Below are 9,638 nucleotides of genomic sequence, written 5' to 3'. Positions count from 1 at the left end.
TTTTATCCAGGTCGGATGAGAAGGGAGTGTCTGGACGACGTATGGGACGAGCTGCGCCAATGCATCGCGTTCTTCGACCTGCGAGGCATCTCGGACGAGGACGTGGAAGACATCTTGACCCAGAAGTTTCAACTGCTCAACGCCAGCCACAAGGACGAGACTTACAATTGCCTTGATGCACTGCCGACAACTCGTCTGGAGCGCACAGCATTGTGCTTTGCGCGAGTTTTGGACCTGATCCAGACTAGCCCGTCCATGTCCAACAAGTTCTGGAAAACATTGAGCAAAGTGGTCGACAAGCGAGCCATGCATCGCACGGTCCTAGCAACGATTGATCTCTGTATGAGCAAAGTCAGTGCCCTGGCGAAAGTTACCGGAAGTGCTCCAACAGACGACCAATCGCCACTTTCCAAAGGTCTTCTGGCTGCGAAAGTTTACTTGATGTGGTTGCATATTCCTGGCGGATCTGCGTACAGTATCTTCATGCCATTCGTCTATCAAGACGCATTGTGGGTTTTGCTGGGGTGGGCAAAGGTAATGTACGCTCCTGAACTCGAAGAACAAGCCTCGAAAACCGCTCGAGCCGGACAGACAAAGCGAAAACAAGCCAAGAAACCATCATATGTTGCTTCCACGGAGCTCGCCGAGTATGGGAAGGATGTACTTACCATCCTTGTTTCCCTCGGGTCCATGCAATCCTTCAACCTCGACGCCGTCACTTCGACGTTAGACGCAATCGTGTCGATTGCTGCCTTAATGGCAGTACAAGCAGTGCCTGCCGAAGAATGCCGGCAGATTCTGAAAGCATTGTACCCAAATCATGCCCAACAAGTCCTAGTGCGATTGATGCCAGCTTTGGCGTTTCGAGACAAGTCGCTGCCGGGCGGGGCCAGGGATATTCAGCAGCACATGACGGCATTCCACGTGTGGTCGCTAGAGACCTCTGATCAATTGCTTGGTTCTCATGGAAACGATGACGCGAACGCGATGAACGCGATGGTAGTGCTGCAGCAACTGTGCATTCGGTCACCTGAAAAGACGGACTACCGAAAAAAAGTTGCGGCGGCACTCGTAACGCTCTTTTTCCACCACGTTCTTCCCCACCCAGGGTATACGTCGACGTTAATGACGTTTCTCGACAGCTTCTCGCGGAGCGAAAAGGTGACCTGCCGCCAATTTGCCGTCGAAGTTACGACCCAACTTATTGTACACGACGGATGGACCGACCAATTCAGTTTGCAGTTTGGCATCCTGATGCGGCGAGCGCGCGATCGATCTGTGTGGGTACGGAATAAAGCTCTTGTCGGTATGGCAAGTGTGCTGTCAAAAGCGTTGCACAAGCAAGCAAGTGGCTGGTCCCCTGCTTTGGAGCAAGTCGTAGTCGCCGAACTCACGTCGTCGAAGTCGTTCAGCGACGAGACACCACCAATTCGCGTCTGGACGCACTTGATTCAACTTCTGCAAATGTGCCTTGAAGACGGAAAGAAAATGGTTCGCAAGTCCGCGTTGCAAGTCCTCGAAGTTCTCTTGGTCGTCGAACGAGACATGGGAATCGTGGCGGAGATTCAACTTAAATGTACCGATTCGTCCGTGTTGGTGCGCAAGCAGGCAATGCATGTCTTGACGACGCTCGTTCTCAAGGACCCATCGAACAGGGACTTGCACAACATTTGGAGCTGGGGCGTCCTCCCCCTCGTGAACGACCCCGAGCCCATGGTCCAAGTACGTACTCGATATCAGGAGTGCATTCATGTGTAACCACGAAACTCAGACGAGTTGCGTGGATTTCGTGGACCAAGTCTTATTTCAGCGACTGGGCGAGTGGCACGACTACCGTCGACGCGGATTGGAAATCACGCACGCCCTCAAGTGTGTTCACGACCAATTTGACCATCTCGACCGCATGCTCATCACCTTTGCTCAAGTGGCACTCCGATTGCTTGTCAAAGCCGGGAAAATCGACGTTCCTCAAGTCATCAAGAACTGCATCGCCGGCATTCAAATTCCTGAAACTACAACCAGCAGCTGGGTCGTTTTGGATGAATTGCACGCTCGTTTGATCGATCACGTGACGACATCGGACTGCCGCGCCCTGACCAAAATGTGGAATGAGAAGCAGGACCAAAACTCACTCCGAATGCTCCGCGTCCTGTCATCCATCGCATCTCGTGTCGCTGCGTTGGACGCGTCCAAGGTACTTATTGTCCCCGTTGCATAACGTCGTTGACGAATGCACTAGATTGCAAAGAGGCTGCAAGTCGCCTTGCAGTCATTTTCGTTTCACATGAACGTCATCCCTGGTGCAATTCACACTCTCGTGCGACTTCAGGACGACAAATCGTGGCAAACGTCCCTGTGGGCTGCTTGTGACGAGGTTATACAGGATGTTGTGACGAATGGAGTACAAGACATTTCTCGTCTACAAAGGGTGCTCTGCACGATGGGTGACTTATGGGACGGTCAACACGACCAGCCCCAACGACTCCAGCACATCCAGCGATTTTTACTGCCTACGTTCAACCAACAATCCACGCCAAGTGCTGTTCGAGCGGTTGCATTTCTAGCATTGGGCAAAGTGAGCTTGGCAAGTCAGGTGCGATCGTCCCTGAATGAGTTTGACGTATGCACTGACGCAACCAATGTTAGTCAATCGCAAAAGACTCGATGACGATGTTCATCCGAGAGCTCCAAACAAGTGACAACGTGGCGATACGATCCAACATATTGCTCGTTCTGGGGGACCTATGCATGCAATACACGTCAATGGTGGAAGTTTACGTGCCAACGATTGCCGCATGCTTCATGAACCCGGACGTGCTGCTTCGCCGCAACGTGCTGTTGATGTTGACTCAGCTGATACTTCAAGGCTACATCAAGTGGAAAGACTCGCTGCTTCACTATTTTCTCCATTTGGTCGTGGACGATGACGCAGAGCTCGCGCACCTTGCACGCCATGTCCTATCAGGGCCATTGTTGCAAAAAACGCCCCACTTGTTTACCACCAAGTTTGTCGAGACGATTTTCGTGCTCAACAATGTCATTTTGCCATCTGTATCTGCCGTGGGCCTCGTCATGTCGGACGCCGAAGTCCATGCGCTGAGCTTTTGCGGGGCTGACTTGTTTCCCAACCGGTGGAAAATCTATCATTTCATGTTGAACACAATGTCGGATTTTCAAAAGGTCGATGTGACGGGCAAACTCACCCGTGGCATTCTCGAAGAAGTGTCGGAACAAAAGCTCCCGCTGCACGACAACGCCAAGGACATCCAGGACAACTCCGTCGAGCGCGTTGTGCAAGACACATTACTCGTCCTGAGTTCGTCGGAGATCAAGCTAACTCATGGAGGGGCTGGAGACGACGACGACGAACTCGAACCATCGTCCATGAAGGAAGCAACGCGGAAACTCGCGTCAAAACTATCTAAGAAGAACCTGATGGTGAACGTTATCCCGGTCGTGATTGGGGTGAAGCACCAGCTCGAAGCAAAACGCAGTCCGGTTATGCGCTACTTACTGCACTACATCCAGGACTTAATGACGTCGTTCAAGGAAGAAGTTATGGACGTACTTAACACCGATCCCCAGCTGGCAAAGGAAATCGCTTTTGACTTGAAGCAGTATAAAGCTATGAAGCTCGCCAAGTCAAGGCCGAGTCTCGGTGGTGGACCTGCTGTGTTGCCTGGTGCATCGATAGTGCCCCTCGGGGTCACATCAACCCCACTCCTGAAGAAGCACATGACGCCGCTGACACGCATCCTGCGCGAGCGTCGCGCATCATTCAACGATTACTCTGACGGTACTTTATTCAGTGTGTTATCATGGATGTCTGAATCCTCGGATTGTAGACGAAGGGGTGACGAAAACGCTGGACTTCTCAGCGATGTCCAAGCACAGAACCCCGCACATCGCGCACGTCCACATCGCCCCGTTGGTGGAGTCCGTTCCCGTGGAGGTTGAAACGACTTGAAACGTTGAATATTTCTTGACGATCGATCGAATAGGAGGCAGAGACTGGGACGGAGTCATCGTCGGACTCTGACTTTGAAGCTGTCGAGCAAAAACCAAAGAAGGCGCTTGTCAAGCGTGCGAGGCGCCGAGCAGCTAAGTAGATTCTACCTGTAACCAAGCCGATTCGTCCAAGGCGTTTCCAAACTCGCTTAGAACAGCACATCAAAGCATACAACGACTCAACACGTCAAAGTTTGCTTTTCCCACTGGCAGCCCTTCCAGTTGCATTGTGCTTCATCCTTCACCTCGCGCGATTGTTCCCACGCCACACTCTTCGCGCCAGAATGGGGCAAAAAATTGTCATTATCCGTAAATCTGGATAATACCGACTGACAGGGAAACCAAAATTCAAGCGGCAAGTCGTCACGATGACAGTGTCAATTCGAGTGGTCGTGCTGGGATATGCGCCACCGGCGGCCCCGACGAAAGCCTCCGGGAAGAGGAAGAAGCGCCCGTTGGAAAGGACACACAGCTCCCGTATCAATGTCGAATTCCAACTGCGCACTGAATTGGAATGGAGCGTCTTGCAGTTAAAGGAAGCAATTGCGAATCAGTTGGAGCGCGAACTCGATGGCGCGGCCAATGGCGTGCAGCCAGAGAATCAATGCATTGCAGTCAATGGTGTGCTGGTGTGCGACGCCGACTCGCTCGGCACAATCCTTTTCGATTCACGGACACTCGTATGCGCCATCGACAAATCCGAGCCCTCGCCATCAAACACACCCGTGCAGTCGACACATGTCAGTGGTGCGCTGAATCAGTTACGTTCCATGGGATTTTCAACAAAGCGAGCATCGGAAGCCCTCGTAGTTGCCAAGAACAACGTGGAAGGCGCCGTTGCCTTTCTTACTGAAGGCATACAGGTCGACACGTCGTCGCACGAAGAGACAGATACGCACCTGGCTGACGTCGCCATGACCAAGCCATACTCCTTGGTCGGTGCCATCCAGTCTTGCAATCCAGATCACTTGGTTGACTTGTCGTTGGATCGCTTGACGGCTGCCATGCGACGGAGGCAAGAACGGGAATGCAATGGCTCCCATGTCGAGGATGGGATGGAGGTCGATGAAGAGACCAAGGACGACGACGCAGTCATAGCAATTTATGACGACGAAAGAGATGCTGTGCACGATGCGTCGCAGTTAGCCGACGTTGACGCTGAGCAAATTGCGCTAGACCGGGTACAGTCTCTCCTTTCTCGTCATGTCATTGAAGGTTGGATGTGTGTAGTTGCAAGCACTGGGCTTTTCACGCCATGACGCCTACAATGCGTACGTGGCATGTGACCGGAACGAAAACGCAGCAGCCAACTTTCTCTTCGAATCCATGTGATGCCAATTCGTACGATCAAAGTCTCGATGTTGGGTAATTTTCACGTCAATGCTTATCCCGCACTTGGTGAACGATCGTGGCATTCCTCCCTTCACCCTCATCCAGAATTTCACTCGTTCGAATGGCGGCCAACTGGTCTAGCCCGTGGTATGAAGCGCCTGGCACGGCTTCTGGCCCACATCCGACACTTCTGTGAATGCTGAACAGCTCAAACGTCCCATGGTTGGAAGGCTGATGTCGATTCCTGGGTAGCCGGTTTAAATTCACACACTTGGTATATACAGTAAACTGCACGAACTGAAAATCTCGTGGGGCGGGTTTTTCACCAGCCCTACCAGTACATGAAACATCCATGATGGAGCCAACACTTGTTCCTTGGATGCGAAGACCTACAAGGCCGCCACCACAGTACTTAGCCAACCGCATACTCCATGGACGACTCCTTTCGAGCTCCGAAGTGCCTTGGGTCCATTCTGAGCATGCAATATGTATGCCCCCTGTAGCTTCTTACGCCAAAAGTCTTCGACTGAGTATTGTACCATGCAAAACAAAGCGCAATGCCTGGATACCTCTCAACATACCACGCAACACTCGCAGTTCCATGAAACCTTGATATAAATTGTGCATTTTCCCTGAATGCAATAATAACACGTCTCGAAGTCGCAGGCAGGACACCAGCAATCACTTTCACCGTGCTTTACATACAATGATAACGCGGAGCATCTCATCGAGTACTTGCAACGATGGAGAGCCCAAGCAGGCGTCGGACAGCTCCGTTCCCGCTAAGCCTTGTGAACTGCGAGGGGATGCCGGAATATTGGAAGGAAATTGCTCCCAAAAGGGCAAAGTCACAACGACAAAAAATCCTCTACAACACCGAGACTTTCTCGCAGAGCATGAAATTTTTTAATACTACTAGATGTACCCTGAAACAATAGAAACACAATCAGTCCGTGAATAGATCTTCCTCATGCTTGACACGCACTTGATAGCTCCAGTCGCAGGAGGAGGAACATCTCAATAGTGACGACGACGACAGCGACGACTGTCGAGTCCGCTCAAGTTTTTTTTACATATTTGGTAACCAGACCATGAGGAGACCAACATGACTTTCCTTGTATAAGATGCATGCCAATAGTAGTAGTAGGTACTAAATACTTTCGATGGGTAAAGTACTGCCGTTTATCCTTCACATCCGGTTAACGTAAGATCCCATATAAACGACGACCCACATGACGACGGAAGCATCGGTGCTCGCACGGCTCCCAGCGCTGGAGCGCCTTGCAGAGCTGAGAAGAATAGAGGATGTACAAGTTCGACGCCAGACCACGAAGGATGTACACGCGATTCTTATGCGCGAGTGGAAGCAAGATCGCCGTTGGGGTGGGATGGGCCGACACCTCGTCGAAGACATTCACGTGTCGTTTCGACGGGGTTTCGAGATCCTTGTCAAGAAAGGAGAAGCGCGGAGGGAGGTGAACGTGTCATCGTTCCGTCACCTCGACAACAACCTGCACCACCACCACAGCATAGAAGACCAAATGTGGTTTCCTCGCCTGAAGCAACTCCATCCCGAGTGCCAATCCGAGGTGGAGGTTCTTGAGAGGGATCACCGCAAACTCATCGAGTTGGAATCCCAGGTGACCTCGGGGGACTATGCCGCGCTCGTCGAATTCGTTGACCATCTCATGGACCACTTGAACCGAGAAGAAATGCTATCTGTACCGTGGCTCCTCGACGGCACCGGTGGGTTGTAGCATTAAGACTCCACTATATCCATGCATACCTTCCTCGCGCCAGTTCTCATCGTGCGCCACACGCAAGCTGGGGCGGCAACCTCTGAAGTTGGTGCCAGCTAGCTCCTCGTGCCATTTGTCGTAAATTGCCCAATCACCCTAAGCCATACAGTAGATTTATTTTTATACATTGTCCAAGATGAGTTGGCATAAAATTCGAGTCGATGGAGGAATCGACTTCTGCTTGCGACCAAGTTGACGGAAGGCGTCCAAAAGAGCCTGGCTCACCAAACGCAGTGCACAGCGATACGTGGAGCGAGACGAGCGAAGTGCCATGCACTGACGAAGTCGAACCAGAGGCCCAGCCCGAGAAGGACTTGTGCCACGACAAAACCGCCGACGGCGAGGAGCACGTATACCCTGAAGGAAGCAAGCCCGCTGTCGCTCTGCCGTGTCTACCCCAGGAGGACGTGCCCATCCTTGCTCCTGCCGGCATCCCAACTGCACAGCGACACGACCATAACACAATCACCTCCATCCTGCGCGCGCTTCAAGACGAGTGCGATCGCAGCTACCAACAAGTGCACTCGTTAGCGACAAGGTTGCGCGGGATGCCAGAGGACATGCAGCTCTTCTTGGAAGGGCATTTAAACGCGTTGGAAAACCAGCGTCGTCGGTTGGTTGTCCAGGCAACGGCCCTACAGCAAATTCCCGTCGACGACGCTACCGTTGCCGACACAACGACGTTGCTGGAGAGCAAACCTGCCAAACGAGGGTGCGGTCCACCACCAAAGCACCTTGACTTGGCCTCTTATCAACAGAAGCGACACAAAATCCGTGCTGGAGGCGACCACAAGAACATCAAGACGCCTGCAGCGTCGTCGTCCCCGCCTCCGTTGCGTTGGGACCCTTCGCGCGTCGGCATCCACGCCACTGTCAGTAGCCGCGGCTGTCGGCTGAAAACGATCCGTTCGGCTTGGAATGTCGCCATGGGCAATGTGAAAGTCAGCAGCTTTTGCGTCAAGGTCGAGCTGAACAAGTCGAAAGCCCGCAACGCGATCGCAATTGGATTTATCAAGGAGCCCAAGTTTTGGGAAGTGCCGAACGGCGACGAGTCTGTGTTTGTCTTTAATTATTCGGGCTGGTACCTCAACGTGCGCAAGGGGACATTGTGCTCGCTGCAAGGCCATGACGATGCGCCGTTTGGGACGCCCTTCAAGAGCGGCGACATTCTCATGACGATCCTGGACCACACATCCAAGACGGTGTCGTTCGTGCATAATGGGTCGCACCTGGGCATTGCGTACTCGAATGTGGACGACGATGTGCTCTTTCCAGCAGTCATTTCGTACGACGCAAAGATTGAGCTCACGTTTCTCGAGTAAATCTATCAGAACAGAGAGCTGCAGTCACGGGATTTGGCCATGTCGGGAAGAGGCTCGAGTGATGTGCCACAACTTGCCAACAACACGTTGAGTCACAGCTGATTACCATCGCATTCGCCCGTGGTGGCAGTTGTCGACCACGCACGTGAACGTTCGTCGACGCAAGGGGGTTGTATACAATTCCTCGAGATGACGTCTGTGTAGGCTAGCATCGCGGCGTCCTTTGCCGTGATGGAGTACCCGGACGCGGAGATCCCGCTACCTCTCCCGCTTGAAGCAGCAAGCCTTCCCCCGCCTACACAATCTTTTCGCGCAGCTAGCTCTACATTTAATGACGAGGCAAACTGTATTGAAATGGACGAATCCAACTTTGTCGAGTTGAACAGCGAGAGGAGGCTTCACAGACTTTGCCAATGCGTCGTCGCCACAAGCAATTAGAATCCATGCTAAGTCCCGCAAGCGTGAGCGAGCCACAAGTCAGTGCCGTATAAACCTACGGCCGAACCTCATACTCGCTCGCTCCCGTCGGTAGGAGCAGGGCACCCAAGTGCCTGAGCCCTCGCTAGCAGCTACGACGACTCACAAAATGATCCACTGTCAGGGAGCCTCAGATTGTCGCCCTGACCAAGGCCCTCTATTATGTCGTGTGTCAGTACCGCCCCTGCCGCCACCTCAAGCTCATCCACCATTTCTGAAGTGCTCGATCTCAGTTGGCCCCGTGCATCCAGCAACGAATCGTCAGAAGTCGTGGGCAGCCATCTCCAACAAACTTCACACGACCTTGCAAAGGGGGGGAGCGCAGCCATAGGCAAGCATCCGAGGCACGGCATTTTCCGTGTGTGTGGCGCATGCGTCCACCAATCCTCGATCCATGCAACTTACTCGAAGCTCCTGCTGGGGCTACAATCGCCACGCACCAAAGGTGGCGGCGTTTCGTTCACAATTGTCAGAGTAGTTTTTCAATGGGCACACGTGCTTCGACCACGACTCGCCGTACTGCGTCGGCTTTAACGTAAGCTCAAAAGCGGTTGCTGCGGCTCACATCAAACAACGTGCATTGTGTTACTTCAAGACTGGCTGGTCCTTGGCTTTGCCAAGTCGGGGGTTGTGCTGTACCCTGCCGTCGGTGAGCTTGATGAGGCGAGCACGTTGGAATTTGTGGTAGGAAGTAGCTCTT

General features: G+C 52.8%; 4 protein-coding genes across 6 annotated transcripts; 3 read left to right on the top strand and 1 right to left on the bottom strand.

The window, feature by feature from the left end:
* Nucleotides 1–10: 10 nt before the first annotated feature.
* On the top strand, nucleotides 11–4,273 carry H310_01429. Of its 2 annotated transcripts, XM_008864531.1 has the most exons (6): nucleotides 11–1,722; nucleotides 1,772–2,194; nucleotides 2,240–2,593; nucleotides 2,647–3,796; nucleotides 3,846–3,952; nucleotides 4,002–4,273. In XM_008864531.1, the coding sequence occupies exons 1-6, from the start codon at nucleotides 16–18 to the stop codon at nucleotides 4,107–4,109; spliced, it is 3,849 nt and encodes a 1,282-aa protein (XP_008862753.1). In that variant the 5' UTR covers nucleotides 11–15; the 3' UTR covers nucleotides 4,110–4,273. The 2 variants fall into 2 exon arrangements, with proteins under 2 accessions (XP_008862753.1, XP_008862754.1); XM_008864532.1 differs by having other exon boundaries at nucleotides 2,647–3,952.
* Nucleotides 4,274–4,333: 60 nt separating this feature from the next.
* H310_01428 (hypothetical protein) lies at nucleotides 4,334–5,445 on the top strand. The gene is made up of 2 exons (XM_008864530.1): nucleotides 4,334–5,189; nucleotides 5,239–5,445. Exons 1-2 carry the CDS (start codon nucleotides 4,377–4,379, stop codon nucleotides 5,338–5,340), a joined length of 915 nt encoding a protein of 304 aa, XP_008862752.1. The 5' UTR covers nucleotides 4,334–4,376; the 3' UTR covers nucleotides 5,341–5,445.
* Nucleotides 5,446–6,544: 1,099 nt separating this feature from the next.
* On the top strand, nucleotides 6,545–7,139 carry H310_01427. 2 transcript variants are annotated; one of them, XM_008864529.1, is made up of 2 exons: nucleotides 6,545–6,929; nucleotides 6,981–7,139. In XM_008864529.1, exons 1-2 carry the CDS (start codon nucleotides 6,573–6,575, stop codon nucleotides 7,095–7,097), a joined length of 474 nt encoding a protein of 157 aa, XP_008862751.1. In that variant the 5' UTR covers nucleotides 6,545–6,572; the 3' UTR covers nucleotides 7,098–7,139. The 2 variants fall into 2 exon arrangements, with proteins under 2 accessions (XP_008862751.1, XP_008862750.1); XM_008864528.1 differs by having other exon boundaries at nucleotides 6,545–7,139.
* A 164-nt stretch (nucleotides 7,140–7,303) lies between these two features.
* Nucleotides 7,304–8,619, bottom strand: H310_01426 (hypothetical protein). Its single transcript, XM_008864527.1, has one exon. It carries the CDS (start codon nucleotides 8,354–8,356, stop codon nucleotides 7,775–7,777), a length of 582 nt encoding a protein of 193 aa, XP_008862749.1. The 5' UTR covers nucleotides 8,357–8,619; the 3' UTR covers nucleotides 7,304–7,774.
* Nucleotides 8,620–9,638: the final 1,019 nt, after the last annotated feature.

This window comes from Aphanomyces invadans, assembly GCF_000520115.1.
Source record: "Aphanomyces invadans strain NJM9701 unplaced genomic scaffold supercont1.2, whole genome shotgun sequence".
NCBI lineage: Eukaryota > Oomycota > Saprolegniomycetes > Saprolegniales > Verrucalvaceae > Aphanomyces > Aphanomyces invadans.
This window is presented reverse-complemented; position numbering and strand designations above follow the sequence as displayed.

What these genes read in the sequence shown, in the direction of transcription:
- H310_01428 (XM_008864530.1), top strand. Translation starts at nt 4,377, where the DNA reads ATGACAGTGTCAATTCGAGTGGTCGTGCTGGGATATGCGCCACCGGCG. An exon ending in AGCAAATTGCGCTAGACCGG is followed by an intron (nt 5,190 to 5,238) that starts GTACAGTCTCTC and finishes GGATGTGTGTAG; the next exon opens with TTGCAAGCACTGGGCTTTTC.
- H310_01427 (XM_008864528.1), top strand. Translation starts at nt 6,573, where the DNA reads ATGACGACGGAAGCATCGGTGCTCGCACGGCTCCCAGCGCTGGAGCGC.
- H310_01429 (XM_008864531.1), top strand. Translation starts at nt 16, where the DNA reads ATGAGAAGGGAGTGTCTGGACGACGTATGGGACGAGCTGCGCCAATGC. An exon ending in AAGTGAGCTTGGCAAGTCAG is followed by an intron (nt 2,594 to 2,646) that starts GTGCGATCGTCC and finishes AACCAATGTTAG; the next exon opens with TCAATCGCAAAAGACTCGAT. An exon ending in TGGAGTCCGTTCCCGTGGAG is followed by an intron (nt 3,953 to 4,001) that starts GTTGAAACGACT and finishes TCGATCGAATAG; the next exon opens with GAGGCAGAGACTGGGACGGA.
- H310_01426 (XM_008864527.1), bottom strand. Translation starts at nt 8,356, where the DNA reads ATGCACGAACGACACCGTCTTGGATGTGTGGTCCAGGATCGTCATGAG.